The sequence below is a fragment of the Armigeres subalbatus genome, chromosome 2, assembly GCF_024139115.2.
Source record: "Armigeres subalbatus isolate Guangzhou_Male chromosome 2, GZ_Asu_2, whole genome shotgun sequence".
Taxonomy (NCBI): Eukaryota; Metazoa; Arthropoda; class Insecta; order Diptera; family Culicidae; genus Armigeres; species Armigeres subalbatus.
In genome coordinates this window covers 51059009-51083237 of record NC_085140.1, presented here as the reverse complement: position 1 = coordinate 51083237, position 24229 = coordinate 51059009, and the positions used below count along the sequence as shown (strand labels likewise).

General features: G+C 40.5%; 1 protein-coding gene across 1 annotated transcript in view; it reads left to right on the top strand.

Moving 5' to 3' along the window:
* The window catches only part of LOC134214378 (heparan sulfate 2-O-sulfotransferase pipe), a 1043896-nt gene that overhangs the window by 9667 nt on the left and 1010000 nt on the right, over positions 1 to 24229 (top strand). The window contains exon 2 of the mRNA XM_062693767.1: positions 19692 to 20011. Within this exon, the coding sequence (XP_062549751.1) occupies positions 19968 to 20011 (44 nt within the window). The 5' untranslated portion in view covers positions 19692 to 19967. The remainder of the gene's footprint in view (positions 1 to 19691; positions 20012 to 24229) is intronic.

Here is a 24229-nt window from a genome sequence, read left to right as displayed (position 1 = left end):
AAAGCAGCATCTATCGCAAATATAGCTGATGTATAATATTTAATCTAGCTGAAATATTTATCAATGTCGACTTTACAAGACGACATTGGCTTACTGAACACACTTCTAAATAATTTAAAAAAATCCATTAATAAAAATTTCACAGTTACCACTCTTCAGGCTAAATTAAACTACGCAAACGAGTTATATAACCAAATTGAAAGGGGGTTACTAGAAGAAGAAGATACTATACCGGATACGGAATTAACTTTTTTAATTAAAGCATCTCGAAATTCAATATCTGAAATTCGAAATATTCTTAAACTCAAATTTGAACAATTAAACACTAAACCACAAGTCACAATGCCGTTTGATTATAAAGTAGCTACATCTATCGTACAGCCATACGATGGAACGGCTGACGGTATCGATGCTTTTTTGGATTCCGCAAATCTTTTGAAGGATCTAACGGAGGCGAACCAACAAGCAACAGCAGCAAGATTTTTGAAGACACGTCTTACGGGGAAAGCCAGATTGGGTCTACCCGAAAGATTGGCAACGATTGACGATATTATTGCTGACGTTAAAACAAGATGTGAGGATAAAACCACACCGGAGAATATTTTGGCCAAGCTGAAGGCAGTGAAGCAAAAAGACACTGCAGAAAAATTCTGCGACGAGGTGGAAAGACTTACCATAAAATTGAAGGCTGTCTACCTTAATAGTGGAATTCCTGATACAGTATCAACAGCAATGTCAACAAAAGCTGGAGTAGATACCTTAATTAATGGTATTGGTTCGGCTGAGACAAAGCTCATTCTTAAAGCAGGTACATTTAAGGACATGAAGGAAGCCACGCAAAAGGTTTTGGAAAATACTGCAAACACTTCATGTCAATCTGCTCAATTGTTAACATTCAAAAGCAGACAAACGCAACATAACTACAAAGGCCGCTTCAATAGCAACCGAAACGACACAACTCGTTTCTTTAAAAGAGGTCAGTATAACGCTCAACCAAACTACCATGGAAATAATTTGCAATTCAGGAATAGTTTTCCTCATAATACGAATAACTATTATCAAAATAGAGGACGTGGCGGAAGGTACCATACAAATTCTCGAAGGCAAATCTTTACAACTGATGCAATACGTGTTCATAACACCTCAATTCCAAATTCCATATCCCAAGATGCAGGACCACAATCTCATACACCTCCTGTACCAACCAATTTTCATCAACTGGATCTTTCACGTAATATACAAAGTATTAATAACGATAATTTTTAGATCAACATATGATGCAGGTAAACCCGCATCGTCTAACGTAATTTACTTAACAAATGTAAACGCTGTAAATTTTATTACTTTAGATGTACATATGACCAATTCAAAATGTACATTAATAATTGATAGTGGAGCCGACGTTTCACTTTTTAAAAGTGGGAAAATATCTGTTAACCAACCTATTGATAGAAATATTAAATATAAACTCTCAGGTATAACCAATGGAATATCTGAAACCATTGCCGAAACTACTACTAACTTACGATTCAATGACTGTCTTCAAATAAGTCATAATTTTCAGATAGTTGGTAATGATTTCCCAATACCAACAGACGGTATTTTGGGACGGGATTTTCTTATCAAACACAGATGTACTATAGACTATGAATATTGGCTATTAAATTTCAATTACCAAAATCATGTTGTTTCAATACCAATCGAGGATAGTTTCCAAAACACCATTATTCTCCCACCGAGGTGTGAAGTAGTACGCAGAATACCAAACTTCAAAGTTACTTCTGATTCTATAGTATTTTCACAGGAAATTTTACCTGAATATTTTGTGGAAATACAATAGTATCTCCAACGAATGGTAAGATAAAATTTATCAACACAACTGACAAACAAGCACAAATACAGAACTTTCAACCCGTTGTCGACGAACTTTGTAATTATGAACAAATCGCGACGAAACCCAATTTAAATAATGAACGAAACCAAAAATTGCTTTCTAAATAGATTTTTCAAACGTTCCCCACTTTGTACAGAAACCTTTGAAAAATTAATCGAACAAAATTCAGACATCTTCTGTATGTCAGATGAGAAATTGAGCACAAACAATTTTATACTCAAAATATTCACTTAACGGACCCCGTTCCAGTTTATATCCCGAATTATAAGAATATTTATTCACAAAATGATGAAATAAAAAACAAGTTCAAAAGATGCTGAAGGACGATATTATAGAACCATCAGTATCGTTGTAGAATAGTCCAATTTTACTTGTTCCAAAAAATCGGACAACAATAGCAAAAATGGAGACTGGTCGTTGATTTTCGCCAGTTGAATAAAAAAATCTTGGCAGATAAATTTCCATTGCCAAGAATTGATACAATTCTTGATCAATTAGGAAATGCTGAATATTTTTCAACACTGGATCTAATGTCTGGATTTCACCAGATTCCATTGGATCCGGAAGCAAAAAAATACACAGCTTTTTCCACTTCATCTGGACACTTCAATTTTAAGCGATTACCTTTCGGGTTAAACATTAGCCCTAATAGCTTCCAGCGAATGATGAACATCGCTATGGCAGGATTATATCCTGATTGTGCCTTTATATATATTGACGATATAATTATTATAGGTTGTTCAGTAAATCATCATCTGAACAATTTACAAAGGTTTTCGAGCGCTTGAGGTACTATAATCTCAAGCTCAACCCTGAAAATGCAACTTTTTTCGAAGAGAAGTTCTTTATCTAGGACATCGTATTACAGATAAAGGGATTTTACCAGACAATAGCAAATTCCAAGTCATCAAAGATTTCCAGTACCTACAAATGCGGATGAAATACGACGATTCGTCCCTTTCTGTAATTACTACAGAAAGTTTGTGCCAAATTTTGCGAATATAGCAAAGCCCTTGAACAATTTATTGAAAAGGGTGTAAAATTTGCTTGGACACATTTACATCAAAACAGTTTTGAGAAATTAAAACGATTACTGATATCTCCGACAATTTTGCGTTACCCAGACTTTACGAAAGAATTTATCCTTACTACGGATGCTTCTAACGTAGCGTGTGGAGCCATTCTTTCACAACAACATGACAACCATGATTTACCAATCGCCTACGCAAGCAAAAGCTTCACAAAAGGTGAAAGTAACAAACCAACAATTGAAAAAGAGCTAACGGCCATACATTGGGCCATCAATCATTTTAAAAGTTATTTACACGGGAAAAAGTTTATAGTTCGTACGGATCATAAGCCACTAGTATATCTATTCGGCATGAAGAATCCTATTAGCAAATTAACACGAATGCGCTTAGATTTAGCAGAGTTCGATTTTGAAATTGAATATGTTTCAGGCAAAAGTAATGTAGGAGCAGACGCACTTTCGCGCATTCCTTCAAATTCAGATGAACTGAAAAATTATCAGTTTTAACAGTCAACACTAGGGCAATGGCAAGAAAACAACACAGTTCACAATCAAATAGTAAACTAAGATCAGAAGAACCAAGTAATAAGATTGATCACCTTAATGCTTGGCAAACTGAAAATCCCTCTGAGACCAGAAAATCCTTAAGCTTGGTTGCGAAGTGCACCGAAACCAAGTAAGATTTAATGTATACAGCCATAATTATACAAAATATTGGGAAGTATTGAAATTACTCTGAATAACGGAAGTCATGCGCTAGAGTATGCTCTTCTGAAAATTGAAGAGATTTTAATAAAATATAGAAGAGATAAATTGGCCATTTCACTCGAAGATAAACTTTTCAAAGAAATCAGCGCTAGTACATTCAAGGAAATCGCTAACAGAGCCATTTCCAAATGCGAAATAATATTATTCAATCCTCCAAAACTACTGACAACACAGAAAAAAATCAAAGAAGTTCTTCAGAATTTCCATATGACCCCGACGTCAGGTCATATTGGACAGCACAGAATGTATTTGAAAATAAGAGAAGTATACAAATGGAGAAACATGAAAGCAGATGTTGCAAATTTTGTCAAGTCTTGCAATATGTGCAAAATCAATAAAGTTCACCGACATACTAAAGAAAATCAAGTTATTACTACCACACCATCAAAACCTTTCGAAGTTCTTTCAGCGGATACAGTTGGACCGTTCATAAGAACGAGAAACGGTAACCGGTATATTCTAACACTACAATGCAATCTAACCAAATACGTAGTTTGTATTCCAATACCTACAAAAGAAGCAGCAATAATAGCAAAGGCGCTTGTCGAACATTTTATTCTGATTTACGGAAATATTTTGGAATTTAGAACAGATCAAGGCACAGAGTATAACAACGAAGTCCTTGATCAAATTTGCCAACTTTTATCTATAAAACAAAAATCTTCAACAGCGTATCACCCACAGACAATTGGAGCATTGGAAAGAAATCATAGATGCTTGAACGAGTATCTGCGATGTTTTACCAATGATCACAAAGATGACTGGGATGATTGGATTCAATTTTATACATTCAGCTACAACACAACACCCCATATCGAGCACAGTTTTACACCGTTTGAATTAGTATTTGGACATAAAGCAAATTTACCAATTGATTTTCGAAAACGTCAAACCATGAGCCGATTTATAACCTTGAGGAATATTACAACGAATTAAAATTTAAACTGAATATAACAAACAAATTAGCTAGAGACAATTTGCTAGAGCGAAAAGAAAGTAGACAAAAAGTAGTAAACGAGAAAATTAATCCAATAGATCTGAGAATCGGTGACCACATTTATATTACAAACGAAAATCGTAAAAAATTAGACCCATTCTATCTAGGCCCATATATTGTAAAAGAAATCAACAGCCCAAATTGTACTATTGTTAATGAAAACACAAACAAACAAACAGTAATTCATAAAAATAGAATTGTAAAAGCATAAAGAATAAACTCGCAAAAACAAAAAAAAAGAAAAGAGAAAAAAAAATCGAAGAATTGCCAAAATTTTGTCAAAAATAAAATAATTTCATTTCACTTCAATTATTTTTTTTTTGTAAAAAGGGGAGGTGTCATATACATTGTATTAACGATTGACAAAACTCATAACTTAGCAATTTCACCCCAAGCGTTCGGATCAAATTACTTATTTCAATGCTTGTGCAGAGCAAGCACATCGACTCTCCCATGCTCAATAAATTATATTTGTCACACGGATCAATACCCTCACGTTTAACCAGTGTAAGCAAAATTAAACCACTTTGTATATGCGCAATGACGCGAAAATGTAGCAACACATAGCTTGTAATATAAAACACATTTGGACTCTGTAATAAACGTTCTGTTCGTAGTTAGCGTTCTTCGGAACCACATCGTTTTGTGATTAGTGATCCTATCTGCCCAGATTTTGGGTTAGGACACTGTTTTAAAAGAAACTCCCTTTAGGGTCAAGCGCAACGGATTGCGCAGTGTAAAAATCGTGCCACGAACCTGCCAAATTAAGAAGAGGCATGATAACAGTTAACTCGATAATTGAACCGTTTGTTTGAGAAACTGCATATGTAACATTGTTGGCCAAAATGAGATTTTTATATATTTTGAATCCTAGTCCAAAAATACATATTCTGCCAAAAAATACGAAAATAAAAATTTGTTCAGGAATGTATGAAACATTTCGTTTGTTTGAGAAACTACATATATGCACGCACTTTGAAAAGTAAATAATATGGAGTACTGCTTGCATTTTTTGCACTGAAAGTGCCCCAGGGTGTTGAGTTTTGCCAAAAACTATTGATCTGTATCGAAGAAACCGAGAGATTCGGTGCAAATTTGTTAAAAAACAGTTATTTGTTTTTTTTTCTCGGAATTGTGTAAAATGGACTTATGCAGTTTCTCAAACAAATGATTCAATTATCAATAAATCAACGAGTACTCGATAACGATAACGTTAAATCAACGCTCACTTTATCGTCAACGAAACATCATCGTACAACCGTTATCATTATCGAAGTTGGTGTTAAATTAACGACGATAATTAATCGATTAACAACTCTGGAACAGATTATGGTCCAGGAAGATTTCGGACCTTAAACATAGTATCGATGGATTATCTTATAAGTCTCGTGGCATCGTGGGATCATCATTGGCTGCAAAAGTCATGGATAGCACCGTACAGAATTTAGTGGGAATTTAGTTCGAATTTTCGGTAGCTTGCTAGTTGGTCAGAAGGAGTCCAACCGAAGCTTTGGTCAGAAGTTGGTCAGCAGCAAGAACCAAAAAAAAATAGACAGAGTATCGGGGTCGGACCATTTGTACTTGCGCATGTGCTGGAAAGTTTGTTGTACGAATATCTATTGGAAGGACATGAATTGGATCAAGAATTATTTTGGAGGCAAGAAGCTCAGGAAGACTGACTCAATGTTGGGCGGTGCGAGGAGATTAGCAAGGCGAATATTAGCTAGTGTACACAACCTCGCTGCAAACGGGAGATGGGAAGTAAGCAGGCGCCAAATAGATAAATCTGATAAATATGGGAATCTAATATTTTTGTGAACGTGTTCTATTGTCTATCTCCAATATTTTCATGTCTGTTCCTCTCTTACTAATTCAATGATATCGATTGTGCATCACAAAGAACCTTGGCTCCGTATACATGCCTGAGCCTACTAAATAAACGAACTTGGAAAAAAAAATCATGTCTGATGGAGGGATAAAAATATGATATGAGTTTATCACCTAAGTAGGCTTTACGTTCAAAACAGAGCGGGCTTGGTAGTCATATGGCTACTGCTTTTGTCTCATACGCAGGAGGTCGTGGGTTCAATCCCAGGTCCGTTCCATTCTCCTACTTTGTATCTTTCTCTTTATTTCTCATGTTCTAGCAATCGCTAGAACTGGAAATGGACTTCCATACCGTTTCCTTTACTATTCCTATACCTTCAACTTGAGTATTCTAACAGTAATCTGCTAGAATTGGAAATGAACTATAGAGCTCGTTTCCTACATCCAATTAGAAATTCCATCAGTTACCTTCTCCTATCTATCACATTGGCAGCTCGTTAACCAAGACGGACCTCTGCCTCTCCAACCTAACCCAGAAATTCCAACAAATTCCGCATGAACTCGTGGCAAGTGCAGAGGTATATTCGGCTTGCAGTGGGCGAGTGATTGCATCATCATTTCCTCCCCTTCCCTACATTGACTTGCATTCTGACGTGGCAGGCGCCAGTATGACCTAACAAATGAGATCACCAGTACTTGTACATTGAAGATGTGTGCTAGTCCCAAGCAAACATCTGTTGGTTCCCTGTGCAAGAACAGCTGATCTGGTCATAATGGAGTAGCAACTACGAGCAGTCAATCAAGCTCAAGCTCAAGCTAAGTGGGCTTTACGTTCAAAACAAATAACTTTTGTAAGAAGAAAAATTACACTGTTTGCGAACCGGAAATGAAACAGTATTTTTTGTACCGGGTATCCCGGGATTTTCAGGATTTCAAAAATAATATCTCGAGAATCGGGAAATCCCGAATTTTCCTAAATCCCGGGATTATTTGTCCCGGGATGGAAACTCTAATCTGCGATCACTGGGGAAGTTAAACTAGGGCACGATGGGGCACGTGACCCACCAAAAAAAAACGTGACCCATTAAAAAAAATAAATTGAATATTTATACTGAAATTTAAGTTTTTTTTTTCTTTTTTTTTAAGCTTTATTAATGTGTTTTTTGAATTTTAAGTGTATACACCAGCATTCTCCTAAAAAAAATTGATGCTCCGCCAATTAAGATAAATCTTGGGGAATCTCCCAAAGGGGAAATTACTGGAGAAGTTCCTAAAAGAATTTCTGTAGAGAAATGTAGATTTTTTTCGAGAAATCCTTTGAGAATTTCTTTGGAAATTCCTTTAGAGATTCTTTTGATAATCCCTTCAGGTTCTCTTCAGGTTTTCTTTTAGTGAAACTAAACAAAATACCTGAATTCTATCCGCTATTTCGTCTGAAGAATTCTTCCGGAGATTTACTTTACTGTTTCTGATGGGATTTCCAAAGGAATTTCCGACTGAGTACTTAAAGGACTTTCCGAAGGAATTCCTGAAATAATTTCCTAAAGAATTCCAGAAATAATATCGAAAAGAACCTATGAAGGCACTTACAACGAAATGTTTGCAGGTACATATTTTGAATGGAATTTTCAACAGAATAGTTTTAAAAAATCTAAAGGGATTTGCGAAGAAATTACAAAAGGAATTTCCAAAGGAATCTCAAAAGGAATCGTCAAAGGTATCCCTAAAGGATTTTTCTCAGTAAAATCGAAGGAATTCCTAAAGGAATTCTGGATAATCAAAAAAAAATCTGTAGGAGTTGCTGAAAAATTTACTTATTATTATTTATAACGACCTTCTACACTTTTGTTGTGCATTATTGTCTTGAACAAATTATTACAGTTGGCTTTATAGATTAGTTTCTTTAAAGAATTCTATAAGTCTGGATTCATTTTCTGAAGAATTGCTTGTAGACTTGAAAAGTTGATGTTAGTTTTGGTTCGCACATCTTGATACTTCCTGCAGTTCAGTAGAATATGTCGGACATCAATTGCGGTTACGCAGCAAGCACACTCGGGAGGGTCTGTGCTTTTAATAAGATGTTCATGGGTAAGTCTTGTGTGCCCGATTCTTAATCTTGTTAGGGCACGTTGATCGTATGGAATTTTATTATTTATCTGCGGAGCAGTTGAAAATTTTATATCACGGAGTTTGACGTCGCGTGCAATACGCCATAGCTGATCCCAGCTTCGTTGTATGACAAACTTAGGATATTTTTTTGCATCATTGGCTGGTATTGGGATGTCCAGAGGGTTGTTTCATCTTCCTTCGCTAACAAGACGGTATGCGGCAACAAAACTGTACTTGTTTTTTGGTGGATTACTGCCTCGATGCATTGGATCCATGAGTGATTTGATCTACCAATCTCGAGAGCCGATAAGCAGCTAGCGACTGTTTCTTCGCCCTTAGATCCGTCCTTGTAGATGATGTGGTGCCCTTTTAGACGTCTGTCAATCATTTTTTGTACAATAGGACGAACTTTATCGGGATGGTCGCCTTTTCAGGCCCACGGGGTCATATATGACCCCAACAGAAAAATGGATGTATAAAATCGCACAATGGATAAAAGTGAACACTCTCTTCAGCAAAATTGCTTGAAATTAACTCCACTTTTAGGGAAAAATATCAGGCATGGGTGATCAAGGCCCTACGACAACATAGAACACCATGAACACGGTGAAGTCACAAAAGAGAAAATTTTTGGTGTAATGGAAGCGGATTGTATTATTCCAAAATAATATTTTTATTCAAACGTATCCGTAGAGTTACTGTGATGTTATTATTATTATCATCAGACTAAGGCCGGAGTGGCCTGTGCTGCACATAAAAGACTTCTCCATTCAGCTCGGTTCATGGCTGCACTTCGCCAACTACGCAGTCTGCGGAGGGTCCGCAAGTCGTCCTCCACCTGATCGATCCACCTTGCCCGCTGTGCACCTCGCCTTCTTGTTCCCGTTGGATCGTTGTCGAGAACCATTTTCACCGGATTACTGTCCGACATTCTGGCTACGTGCCCGGCCCACCGCAGTCTTCCGATTTTCGCGGTGTGAACGATGGATGGTTCTCCCAACAGCTGATGCAACTCGTGGTTCATTCGCCTCCTCCACGTACCGTCCGCCATCTGCAACCCACCATAGATGGTACGCAACACTTTCCTTTCGAAAACTCCAAGTGCGCGTTGGTCCTCCACGAGCATCGTCCAGGTCTCGTGTCCGTAGAGAACTACCGGTCTTATAAGCGTTTTGTAGATAGTCAGTTTGGTACGGCGGCGAACTCTATTCGATCGAAGCGTCTTGCGGAGTCCAAAGTACGTACGATTTCCAGCCACTATGCGTCTCCGAATTTCTCTGCTGGTATCGTTATCGGCGGTCACCAGTGAGCCCAAGTACACGAATTCTTCAACCACCTCGATTTCGTCACCACCGATAGAAACTCGTGGTGGGTGGCTCACATTGACCTCTCTTGAGCCTCTTCCTATCATGTACTTCGTCTTCGACGTGTTGATGACTAGTCCAATCCGTTTAGCTTCGCTTTTCAGTCTGATGTAGGCTTCCTCCATCCTCTCAAAGTTACGTGCCATGATATCAATGTCGTCGGCGAAACCAAATAACTGGACGGACTTCGTGAAAATCGTACCACTCGTGTCAATCCCTGCCCTTCTTATTACTCCCTCCAAAGCGATGTTGAATAGCAGACACGAAAGACCATCACCTTGCCGTAACCCTCTACGGGTTTCGAAGGGACTCGAGAATGCCCCTGAAACTCAAACTACGCACATCACCCGATCCATCGTCGCCTTGATCAACCGTATCAGTTTATCCGGAAATCCGTTTTCGTGCATTAGCTGCCATAGCTGGTCCCGATCGATTGTATCATATGCGGCTTTGAAGTCGATAAATAGATGATGTGTGGGCACGTTGTATTCGCGGCATTTCTGCAATACCTGACGTATGGCGAACACCTGGTCTGTGGTAGAGCGTTCACCCATAAATCCCGCCTGGTACTGGTTCACGCATGTCCTGTGCGCGTGCTCCTAGGTTCATTACCATACCGCCACCGTTGTCTGCCATATCGCCATTCAGGTGCTCTTCGTAGTGCTGCCGCCACCTTTGGATCACCTCACGCTCGTTTGTAAGAAGGTTCCCGTTTATGTCCTTACACATATCGGGCTGTGGCACGTGGCCCTTACGTGAACGGTTCAACTTCTCATAGAACTTTCGTGCATTATTAGCGCGGTACAGTTGCTCCGTCTCTTCACGGTCTCGATCTTCCTGCTGGCGCTTTTTCCTCCGGAAAATCGAGTTTTGTCTGTTCCGCGCCCGTTTGTATCGTGCCTCGTTCGCCCTCGTGCAGTGTTGCAGCAATCTCGCCCATGCTGCATTCTTCTCCTCAACTAACTGCTCACATTCGCCGTCATACCAGTCGTTTCTCTGATCCGGAGCCACCGTGCCTAGTGCAGCGGTTGCGGTGCTTCCAATGGCGGATCGAATATCTCCAGCCATCTTCAAGAGATGCTGCGCCTAGCTGCTCTTCCGTTGGGAGTGCCACTTCCAGCTGCTGCGCGTAGTCTTGGGCTAGTCTACCGTCTTGTAGCCGCCCAATGTTAAGCCGCGGCGGACGACTCCGACGCGTGTTGATCACCGTCGAGAGTTTTGAGCGCATACATACTGCGACGAGGTAGTGGTCGGATTCAATATTCGCACTGCGGTAAGTGCGTACGTTCGTGATGTCGGAGAAGAATTTACCGTCGATTAGAACGTGGTCGATTTGGTTTTCCGTTACTTGATTAGGGGATTTCCATGTGGCCTTGTGGATATTCTTACGGGGGAAGAAAGTGCTTCGGACCACCATTCCGCGGGAGGCTGCAAAGTTTATGCATCGTTGGCCGTTGTCGTTCGATACGGTATGCAGACTATCCGGTCCGATGACCGGATACATTTCCAACCTGAGCGTTCATGTCACCGATGACGATTTTGACGTCCCGCAGTGGGCATCCATCGTATGTCTGCTCCAGCTGCGCATAGAACGCTTCTTTCTCGTCGTCGGATCTCCCTTCGTGTGGGCAGTGCACGTTGATGATGCTATAGTTGAAGAAACGGCCTTTTATCCTCAGCTTGCACATCCTTGCGTTGATTGGCTGCCACAGCTTTGGTAGAAGGTAGCCGCTCGATGCCCGCTTTTCCACACTTTCTGTCCTGTCCAGCAGATTTCCTGCAGCGCTACGACATCGAAGTTGCGGGGATGTAATTCATCGTAGATTATCCTATCGCAACCTGCGAAGCCTAGCGACTTGCAGTTCCATGTTCCAAGCTTCCAATCGTGATCCTTTATTCGTCGCCTAGGTCGTTGCCGATTGTATCGAGTCGTATTATCTTCTATGTCGTTCGTAATAGTTGTTTTTAAAGGCGGCTTATTGGGCCTGCGCAAACCTCCTGTCTCGTCGGAGGGCCGTCGTGTCAGGGCTGTTTAGCGTCCCACCTAACACCAGGACTTGGGCTTGTGCGCTTTGAGCGGCACACGGTCGCTTTGGCGGAGCATGCTTGCGGATACATGCAGCTTTTTATAGAGGTTTAACAGGGCCCACTGTCAAACCCCACCACATCCTAGGCAGGCGCCACAACTCGCAGATGGCCTGGGGAGGGATCGTCAAGCCCTTGGACATAGTCCCTGCTGCCCCCGATGTACAATGTGATGTGATGTACAATGAACTATTTTTTAACTTCCTTGGACGTCCTAGGCCATCCAAACGTTCCTTGAGTTTAGGACTTGAAATCTACAGTTGCAAGAAAATCGTTTTTCAGTACTAAAAGCTTCAATATGCATTCAATTGTATCCATTACACCTCCCGGGAGAACAAATAATATCGTAGGGTAATTTTGAGATATTCTGGGCAATCCAAACTGTCATTGAGTTCGGGGCTTGAGATCTACAGCTGCTTAGAAGGTTTTTTTTCGATACTCAAAGCTTCAATATGATTATATCCACTATCCATTACACCTCTCGGGAGGTCAACGGATATGGTAAGACAGTTGTGATATATTCTGGACAATCCAAACTGTCCTTGAGTTAGGGACTTCAGATCTACAGTTGCTTAGAAGCTTTTTTTTTGTCTTTATTTAGGAGACTTGCAGCCCGAGGCTGGCTCGTCTCCGAAGCTTAGAAGCTTTTTTTCGGTATTGAAAGCTTCAATATGAATTCCATTATATCCATTACAATTCTCGGGAGGTCAACAGATATCGAAAATAGTTTTGAGATATTCTGGACAATCCAAACTGTCTTTGATATCAGGATTTGAGATCTACAGCCGCAATAAAAACTTTTTTCAGTACTGAAAGCTTCAATATGCATTAAATTATGACCATTACTTCTCTTGGGTGGTCAACAGATATCGTAAGTTAGTTATGATATATTCTGGGCAATCCAAACTGTCCTTAGGTTCGGAACATGAAATCTACAGCTGCGAGAACATCGTGTTTCAGTATTGAAAGCTTCAAAATGCATTCAATTATATCCATTACACCTCTCGGGAGGCCAATGGATATGGTAAGATAGCTGTGAGATATTATGGGCAATCAAAACTGTTTTTGAGTTAGGAACTTCAGATGTACAGTTGCTTGGAAGCTCTTTTCGGTATTCAAAGCATCAAAATGAATTCCATTATATACATTACTCTTCCCGGTAGATCAACTTACTTACTTACTTATGAATCCTGTACACCTCCGGTGGTGCAAAGGGCCGACTTGAAAGATCTCCATCCTGAGCGATGCCCGGCTATCGCTTTAACCTGTTGCCAGGTTAGATTTTGGTCGACTTCTTTTATTTCTTTATTGAGGCTTCGCCGCCATGAGCCTCTGGGTCTGCCTCTGCTGCGATGTCCCGCTGGGTTCCAGTCGAATGCTTGTTTACTGATTTCGTTTCCGCCCCTACGTAGAGTGTGGCCGACCCAGCCCCACTTCCGATCCCGAATTTCTGTTGCTATCGGCCTCTGGTGACAACGACGATGGAGCTCGTTGTTTGAGATCCAGTTGTGAGGCCACCAGGCCCGAATTATATACCGCAGGCATCTGTTAATGAACACCTGCAGCCGTTGAGTGTTCTCCACTGATACACATCATGTTTTGCTAGCGTATAACAGCACAGATTTCACGTTAGAGTTGAAAATTCGTATTTTGGTGCGTTCACTTATCTGCCTGTTTTTCCAGATATTTCTTAAACTCGCAAAGGCAGCCCTTGTTTTCTTGATCCGTGCGCCTATGTCGATTTTGATACCGCCGTCTGACGCCATTTTGCTACCAAGATATTGGAAGCTTTCAACATTCTACACTGGTTGCCCAACTACTGTGAAACTGGAAGGAGTCACCGTGTTTACATCCAACGATTTGGTTTTGTTGACGTTGATGACTAAACCTGCCGAGGAGGAGCGCTCAGCAAGGTCGTTGAGCTTACTCTGCATATCAGAGCGCCGTTGCGCGAGGAGTGCACCGTCATCAGCCAATTCGAAGTCGTTCAAGTGCTCCATGGTTATAGGCTGCCATAACAGCCCGCGGTTTGGTTCACGGTCAATCGCATCTACCAGAATCTCATCGATTACGATGAGGAACAGTAACGGTGATAGAATACATCCTTGTCTCACACCAGCTACCGGGAGATCAACGGATATCGTAAAATAGTTTTGAGATATTCTTTTCGTATTTTGCCAAAATACGTATTTTTGGGCGAGGATTCAGAATATTAGAATATCATTTTGGCCAAAAATGTAACATATGTAGTTTATCAAACAAATTGTTCAAATTTATTTAACCATGAGCAGTACAGCTCCTGGGTGGTCAACATACATCGTAAGATAGTTTTTTTTTATAGTTTCTGCATTATCTAAACTTTTGAGGGCTATAGCTGCTTTGAAGGCTTCTTCTGTTGCTCAAAGTTTCGATATGTATCCAACAATTGTTCAAACTTTTCTTGAGTTCGAGACTTGCAATCAACAGTTGTGATTGTAGTCCGCTACTCATAGTTTAGATACGTGTTAAATCATTTTCATTACATCTCTTCGAAGCTATTATTCTTGTATATATCGGCTGATTGTTTGGATATATATACGAGTATCTTGGTCTATGTCCCTTCCCTCTTACAAACTGTAAATAATAATGATATCAATTGTAAATATTATACAGAATCTCGGCTCCGTTAAGTATTATACACGCCTGAACCTGTAAAATAAATGCATTAGATAAAAAAAAATGTTTGGATATACAGTATGTCACCAAAACTGTCCTTGAAATCGAGACTTCAGATCATCTGCAACTAAAAAGCATTTCAATCAAAGTTAATTGCCTATTTCCGGGGATTAAACCACCCGACTTGGACGTTAATTTACAATGTTATGAAAACTCATATGTGAATATGTACGTTATGTGGAAGATATTGATTTGGAAAATGTATTGGAGGTAACCACTTTCCCTTCGATGGGACTCGAACCCATGACCCTACATGTTTCGTCACATATATTTTTCGTATGTATTCAACCACGAGTATAACATTTCCTGGAAGGTTAACAGGCACAGTTTTGGAATATTCTGGGTCATTCATACTGGCTACTAGCATAGAATATGCGATCTTAAGCTTTTGAAGCAGCGTTTCTTGACTCTCAATGTCTCGAAATATGGTCAAATTTGTTCATCACAAGCTTTTGTCAACAAGAGCTTTTCACGTCACTGGTGGGTTAAAATGTGCCCAACCACGCAATCCAGCGCAATTTAATGAAAGGAGAAGGCTCGCTGCTTCATCAGTCTTTTGGTCTTCTGGAATATGTTATGGACATGCTTGAATACATATCCAAGTTTCAAGTGACGAAAAAAGCTAGTGTCGTAGTGTAGATCGCAAGTTCGGAACTCAAGGACAGTTTGGATGACCCAGAATATCGCAAAAGAATCTAACCATGTCTCCCGATCTTCATGAATATGTTATGGATATTTATTTATTTATTTATTCAGACTAAGGCCGAAGTGGCCTGTGTGGTATATAAGAGTCTTCTCCATTCGGCTCGGTCCATGGCTACACGTCGCCAACCACGCAGTCTACGGAGGGTCCGCAAGTCATCTTCCACCTTGCCCGCTGCGCACCTCGCCTTCTTGTGCCCGTCGGATCATTGTCGAGAACCATTTTCACCGGGTTACTGTCCGACATTCTGGCTACGTGCCCGGCCCACCGCAGTCGTCCGATTTTCGCGGTGTGAACGATGGATGGTTCTCCCAGCAGCTGATGCAACTCGTGGTTCATTCGCCTCCTCCACGTACCGTCCGCCATCTGCACCCCACCATAGATGGTACGCAGCACTTTCCTTTCGAAAACTCCAAGTGCGCGTTGGTCCTCCACGAGCATCGTCCAGGTCTCGTGTCCGTATGTTATGGATATGGTTGAATACATATACAAGCTTAGAGCGACGAAAAAAGTTAGAATGATGGTTGTAGATCGCAAGTTCTGAACTCAAGGACGGTTTGGATAACCCAGGATGCCCCGAAACTATCTTACCATGTCTTCTGGAATATGTTGAATACATATCCAAGCCTGAAGTGACGAAAAAAGTTAGAGTGGTGGTTGTATATCGCAAGTTCTGAACTCAAGGATGGTTTAGATGACCCAAGATATCTCAAAACCATCTGACCATGTCTTTCATGTCTTGACAAGGTTATGAGGCGCAAGGTACAGTTTTTGGCAATATTCTTACAAGGAGCCTTAAAGCTGAGCGTTTTGTCTATGGTTACACATAGATTTTCTTGATTGTTTTTCCTTGTAATTTGGAGACGGTCGATGGTTATATATTTTTTAGGATAACGACGAGCATTTGGGCTCCCGTAAAAGACTTTGATATAAAGAAGATATAAAAAGGAATATATAAAGAAGAAGATATAAAGAAGCCAATGCTGTTTGCCCACTTAACCGCATTGACTGTTTGTTGTAGTTATCGATTTAGAAGTTGATTTTTTCGGCCAGTTACAATTAGAATGATGTTATCAGCATATAAGAGGATCTTGACTCCGTCTGGTACGACCCGGAACACGGGTTCCATTGCCACAAGAAAAAAATGTGACATACAGCACTGAGCCTTGAGGCACACCAGTTTCCAAGTTATACTGTCGAGATAGGTCCCCTCCAACAGCGACCTGAAAGGTACGATCCGATAGAAAGCTGTTTAGGATATTATATAGGCTACCTGTCAACCTCCATTTTCGAAGAGTCTGCAAAATTCCATGCCTCCAAATTATGTCATAAGCTTTGGCTGGACCCAGGGACGCAATCAGACAATGCTCGTCTTTATCCGGTGGGGTGCTTTCCAGTTCGGCGAAATGAATTGCGGTGCCGAAGCCGGCACGAAAAGCGTGCTGTCGTTTTGACTTTCTCGCACAACAAAAATGTACCGAAAAGCTATAGTACTACTCCTAAAATGAACTTTTGATAGAAGGCCCGGAGACCCATAGTATTATATACCGATAGACTCCGCACGTAGAACCGAGGTGATGTCTGTATGTGTGTATGTGTACAAACTTTGCAGACACATTTTTTGGAACTTAGCATTTAACTGCAAAACCTCTTTTTGCGCTCAAAACGGGGGAGCGTAAATGAAATCAGAGCGTAAAAAGAGAGAGCGTTATTTCGAATTTAGGGCGTAAAAAGAGGAAGCGTTATTTGGAATTTTGAACGTAAAAAGAGGGAGTGCTATTTGGAATTTGGAGCGTAAAAAAAGTTTGCCGTCTTCTAGGTAAACAAAGTTTGATATTTATCTTACTTTTAGTCTTAAGATGTGTCTTTTACCAATTTAGGTATGTACTAATCCAAATTTGACTCATACAAATGCTTGAAATTTTTTTACGCTCCTGTAGGGCGTAAAAAGAGGGGAGTAAAAAGAGGGAGCGTAAAAGGAGGGAGCGTAAAAAGAGGTTTTGCAGTACCCGATTCACTCGCAACAAGTTGCATTATACGGGGAATGCGGTCCCATTTTTTGCTATTGAAAATTAGCCCGATCAGACATTGCATTTCGATATTATTGAAAAATCATTGTTTTTTCCCTTGGAAAAAAAATCAAAATTGAAAAAATATCCCTGATTAATCCACCTAGTGGTGTTGGTGCCTTTCTCGTATAAAAAATACTAAAAAAATACAGTCGCCTCTCCACATCTCGATATTGAAGGGACCATCGAGATAGGGAGAAATCGAGGAATGGAAGGAAAATTGAAATGGATACTAGATCCAAAAAAGCTCGTTGCTATACAAAACGACAACAAAACAAATGTCATTACTTATTGTTGATGTGTTTGTTATCGTCCAAAGATGGTCTAGTAGCCTAAAAATTTGAACATATCGACATAAGGAGAGTGAATCCACAACAAAATACGATTACAACACATCGAGACAGAGGGTTATCGAGATGTAGAAAACCCAAATTTATGTAGATTGAAGGGACTGAGGAAACCATCGAGATAGGGAGAGATATTGAGATACAGAACATCGAGATGTAGAGAGTCGACTGTAAAAATGAGTATTTTTAAGCGTGTTTTGGGTGTAAAAAATAGTATTTTGGCTATAACTTATGATCCCATAGTCCGATATGGTCAATTTTCAATAGCAAATAATGGGACATGATTTCCCGTCTACAAAGTTTGTACACATACATATACACACATACACTCCAACGGAGCAGACACAAAAACGGGGGAGACAGTCTCCAGGGGATGAGCTCTCTGGGGGCCGCTCTAAAACGCGGGGGGTTACTACCCCGAACAAGGGTAGTGGAGTTGGGAAGCTGAATCCCCGGCCAGGTACCTCCAAAGCCGGAGGAGGAAGCACCACGCCGTATTCGTTAACAACCGAATTGCTTCGATGGTAGAACGCCCATTACGGAAACCATACTAGTCCGACAATCTATTCAGGACCACCTTTCCTAGCTAATTCCCAGCTTTGTCGAGTAGGCAAATTGGCCAGCATGCCGAAGGATCTGCCGGCGGTTTGCCGGGATTCGACAATAGCACCAATGTCTGCCATTTCCAATGGTCTGGGAAGTTTTCTTCATCCAGTTCATGTTTCGGAAACAAGAAACAACCCTTCTACTATTCTGGCTAACATCTCTGGGGATCTCTCAGTAGGCGTGCTGTTGGTCCTAGCCATCACTATCCTGTAACAAGACTACTACCAAAAAAAGAAAACAAATCTCACAATTTTGTACTTATTTTGCTATATACAGATTCTGCAGGGTTCTACTATAACAGCTTTTCAGAAAGGTGCTGTACTAAAGTAGGGGGAATGACAGCTTTGGAAGGTTTTGTTCTATTATTGTCAGGAGTTTATTATGACTAATTTAGCTCAAATTTGGCCTAAACATTCTTTGCATATCAAAGAATATTGTAGCTAAATTTCATAAAATTTGGTCGACAAAAACCCCCTGCCAATAATAGAACAAAACCTGCCAAAGCCGTCTGTTCCCCTAATACAGAATTAACCTTTACAGTAAAAAAAATTGCTCGTTAGATTCTTTATTTTATAACAAGTCAACTTTCCCAAAGAACCCATATTTTTTGACGCCTATAAGTATTTTTTAAATTTCAAACAAAAAATTGAAAAGCTGCTGATTGGCCTAACATTTGCCTGATGATAAGAAAATTATTTTGAGCTTTTTAGTGGAATGTTTTCACTTGTCATAAGACGAGTTTATACAATCCCATTGAATTCCACCACTTAATTGTATCTTGACAGATACGTATTTCGACCTCAACAGTAAGGCCGTCTTCAGTATCCCCAAGTCGAGTCAAGTACGAGACACTGAAGACGGCCTTACTGTTGAGGTCGAAATACGTATCTGTCAAGATACAATTAAGTGGTGGAATTCAATGGGATTGTATAAACTCGTCTTATGAAAAGTGATTTGCCTGATATTGAACGAACATCTGATGAATTTTTGAGACCGGTTACGTATGCCAAAATTTTATACAGAATTTGCAAGTTTCTGCTACGGAACTGTATTGAAATCGGTTATTCGCTGGTTAGGTGTAGATGAGATCTCAACTCTTTATAGTTATAATTACGCTTTACCTAATTGTTTTCTAATCAATAATCCATCTGTTCGTGTTGTCTTTCGTTCATTACAGGAATTCCTGTTCAGTGTCCGTGCCACCAACGTGATCCAGTGAAACAGATTATCTCTGTTGTTGACACCCCCACCGGTGCATCACAAAAGGTTTATTCAGTTAGTGTGTTGTGAATTCATCGTTCCTGTGTTCAAGCAATAGCTCCCCGCGCTGTGTTGTGTGGGTCGGTGTGTGACAAGTGACAAGTGCAGTAAATTCCAGTTAACAGTTGGCACCAGCCGGCACACGGACGGAGTACAGAAGAAGCAGCAGCAGCAACTGTTGAGCCGTATCGCGATGGATTCCCTGCTACGCTACCGCCGAATGCCGTTTCCGAAAAGGTAGGTCCAGCATCGGCAACGAAACGTCTCATTAATCAGCTGAAAGTGATGCACATTTTCCACTGATTTCCTAAGAAAGCACCGTTCGTCGTTAGCGGGACCAAAAAACCGTCACATTGTGATAAGCTTTAGAAAGTCACTGAGCTGTCGCGTCGCGTCCCGCCCTTCTCTGGCCGATCTAACTTGAATGCAAAACAGCTTTTCCGTCATTCACCTGGTTTAGCTACGACAACGATTTAATATCATTCATGTTGATGTTGTTGCTCGTGCTGCGACTTGGAGACCATTTGAGAGAAATGCACCATTTTCGCCCTATTCTCTCAGTCAGTCTGGCGTTCCTCAGCTACGCCATGGAAGGTATATTTTTATGTGTAGATCTGCACTGGCATCTATTGTAGCGCGCATAATCATTAGCATAATGTTTGCATTGTTCACACTTGGGTGGCTAAAAATTACCATCGGTATAGGTGGCCCCGGTAGGCAGACGGGCTGGCGGATCAGCAGCACGGGCACGGCACGAGCAATCTATCGAGATGGAGGAAAAGTTCAGGTCGAAGACCGATGGCCAGCGGGGCTGTCAAGATACAGTTGGCAAAGGTGCGCTTCATCTAGTTTTTACCTAATTGCACTTTCACGATGGCAGTTCACTGCGCGCAGTGATCACCCTTGAGTCTTAATTCGAGAAATTAGCCTCTGTCATTCAAATGAATTTAAATGCTGCATTTTTTCCTTATCTAATTCTACATGTAAGTAAAAACTTCTACAATCTACATGGATGTTTTATTGGATTGATGTTCCATATATTTGTTAATGAACATCAAGTCTAATCAAGACCGATAAACTAACGGATTCTGTTCGAAAAGTAAGAAGCGACAATCGTTGTTAGTGACATTAACGCTCAATTTATGGGGGACGAAATGTATGTATCTATTAGTAGAAAGAAAATCGAATGATTTATCAGTGGAAATAGGATTGACAAAAAATGGAATATCAGTGGAAATTTAATAATAACTGAAGAATGTAATCCGATAACATTTGCATCTAACTTCGAAACTAACTAACCCTAGAAATAGGTAGAGTTAAGCATTTGGAAGAACGTCTTCGGGAAATTCCTTCGAATTTCTTCGGGAAATTCCTTAGCATTTCCTCGGAAAATTCTTTCGAATTACCTCGGGAAATTCCTTCGAATTTCCTCGGGAAATTCCTTCGAATGTCTTCGGGAAATTCCTTCGAATTTCTTCGGGAAATTCCTTAGCATTTCCTCGGGAAATTCCTTCGAATTTCCTCGGGAAATTCCTTCGAATTCCTCGGGAAATTCCTTCGAATTTCCTCGAAATTCCTTCGAATTTCCTCAGGAAATTCCTTCGAATTTCCTCAGGAAATTCCTTCGAATTTCCTCGGGAAATTCCTTCGAATTTCCTCGGGAAATTCCTTCGAATTTCCTCGGGAAATTCCTTCGAATTTCCTCGGGAAATTCCTTCGAATTTCCTCGGGAAATTCCTTCGAATCTCCTCGGGAAATTCCTTCGAATTTCCTCGGGAAATTCCTTCGAATTCATTTGGAAAATTCCTTCGAATTTTCTCGAGAGATCCCTCGGGAAATTCCTTCAAATTTCCTTGGGAAATTCCTTCGAATTTCCTTGGGAAATTCCTTCAAATTTTCTCGGGAGATTCCTCGGGAAATTCCTTCGAATTTTCTCGGGAAATTTCTTCAAACTTCCTCGAGAAATTCCTTCGAATTTCCTAGGAAAATTCCTTCGAATTTCCTCGGGAAATTTCTTCGAATTTATTCGGGAAATTCCTTCGAATTTTCTCGAGAGATCCCTCGGGAAATTCCTTCGAATTTCCTCGGGAAATTCCTTCGAATTTCCTCGGGAAATTCCTTCGAATTTCCTCGGGAAATTCCTTCGAATTTCCTCGGGAAATTCCTTCGAATTTCCTCGGGAAATTCCTTCGAATTTCCTCGGGAAATTCCTTCGAACCTCGGGAAATTCCTTCGAATTTCCTCGGGAAACTCCTTCGAATTTCCTTGGGAAATTCTTTCGAGATTCCTCGGGAAATTCCTTCGCATTTCCTTGGGAAATTCCTTTGATTTTCCTTAATAAATTCCTTCGAATTTCCTCGGGAAATTCCTTCGAATTTCTTCGGGAAATTCCTTCGAATTTCCTCGGGAAATTCCTTCGAATTTCCTCGGGAAATTCCTTCGTATTTCCTCTGGAAATTCGTTTGAATTTCCTCGGAAAATTCCTTCGAATTTCCTCGGGAAATTCATTCGAATTTCCTCGGGAGATTCCTTCGAATTTCCTCGGGAAATTCCTTCGAATTTCCTCGGGAAATTCCTTCGAATTTCCTCGGGAAATTCCTTCGAAGTTCCTCGGGAAATTCCTTCGAATTTCCTCGGGAAATTCCTTCGAATTTCCTCGGGAAATTCCTTTGAATTTCATCGGGAAATTCCTTCGAATTTCGATGAAAGGAAATTCCTTCGAATCGGGAAATTCCTTCGAATTTCCTCGGGAAATTCCTTCGAATTTCCTCGGGAAATTCCTTCGAATTTCCTCGGGAAATTCCTTCGAATTTCCTCGGGAAATTCCTTCGAATTTCCTCGGGAAATTCTTTCGAATTTCCTCGGGAAATTCCTTCGAATTTCCTCGGGAAATTCCTTCGAATTTCCTCGGGAAATTCCTTCGAATTTCCTTGGGAAATTCCTTCGAATTTCCTTGGGAAATTCCTTCGAATTTCCTTGGGAAATTCCTTCGAATTTCCTTGGGAAATTCCTTCGAATTTCCTTGGGAAATTCCTTCGAATTTCCTTGGGAAATTCCTTCGAATTTCCTTGAGATTCCTTCGAATTTCCTTGGGAAATTCCTTCGAATTTCCTTGGGAAATTCCTTCGAATTTCCTCGAAATTCCTTCGAATTCCTCGAAATTCCTTCGAATTTCCTCGAAATTCCTTCGAATTTCCTCGAAATTCCTTCGAATTTCCTCGAAATTCCTTCGAATTCCTCGAAATTCCTTCGAATTTCCTCGGAAATTCCTTCGAATTCCTCGAAATTCTTCGAATTCCTCGAAATTCATTCGAATTTCCTCCGGAAATTCCTTCGAATTCCTCCGAAATTCCTTCGAATTTCCTCGAAATTCCTTCGAATTCCTCAGGAAATTCCTTCGAATTTCCTCGGAAATTCCTTCGAATTCCTCGAAATTCCTTCGAATTCCTCGGGAGATTCCTTCGAATTTCCTCAGGAGATTCCTTCGAATTTCCTCAGGAAATTCCTTCGAATTCCTCGAAATTCCTTCGAATTCCTCAGGAAATTCCTTCGAATTCCTCAGGAAATTCCTTCGAATTTCCTCAGGAAATTCCTTCGAATTTCCTCGGAAATTCCTTCGAATTTCCTCGGGATATTCCTTCGAATTTCCTCGGGAAATTCCTTCGAATTTCCTCGGGAAATTCCTTCGAATTTCCTCGGGAAATTCCTTCGAATTTCCTCGGGAAATTCCTTCGAATTTCCTCGGGAAATTCCTTCGAATTTCCTCGGGAAATACCTTTGAATTCCCTCTGGAAATTCCTTCGAATTTCCTCGGGAAATTGCTTCGAATTTCCTCGGGAAATTGCTTCGAATTTCCTCCGGAAAATCCTTTGAATTTCCTCGGGAAATCCCTTCGGATTTCCTCGGGAAATTCTTTCGGATTTCCTCGGAAAATTCCTTCGAATTTCCTCGGAAAATTCCTTCGAATTTCCTCGGAAAATTCCTTCGAATTTCCTCGGAAAATTCCTTCGAATTTCCTCGGGAAATTCCTTCGAATTTCCTCGGGAAATTCCTTCGAATTTCCTCGGGAAATTCCTTCGAATTTCCTCGGGAAATTCCTTCGAATTTCCTCGAAATTCCTTCGAATTTCCTCAGGAAATTCCTTCGAATTCCTCGAAATTCCTTCGAATTTCCTCGAAATTCCTTCGAATTCCTCAGAAATTCCTTCGAATTCCTCGAAATTCCTTCGAATTTCCTCGAAATTCCTTCGAATTTCCTCAGGAAATTCCTTCGAATTCCTCGGGAAATTCCTTCGAATTTCCTCGGGAAATTCCTTCGAATTTCCTCGGGAAATTCCTTCGAATTTCCTCGGGAAATTCCTTCGAATTTCCTCGGGAAATTCCTTACGAATTTCTTCGGGAAATTCCTTACGAATTTCTTCGGGAAATTCCTTCAAATTTCCTCGGGAAATTCCTT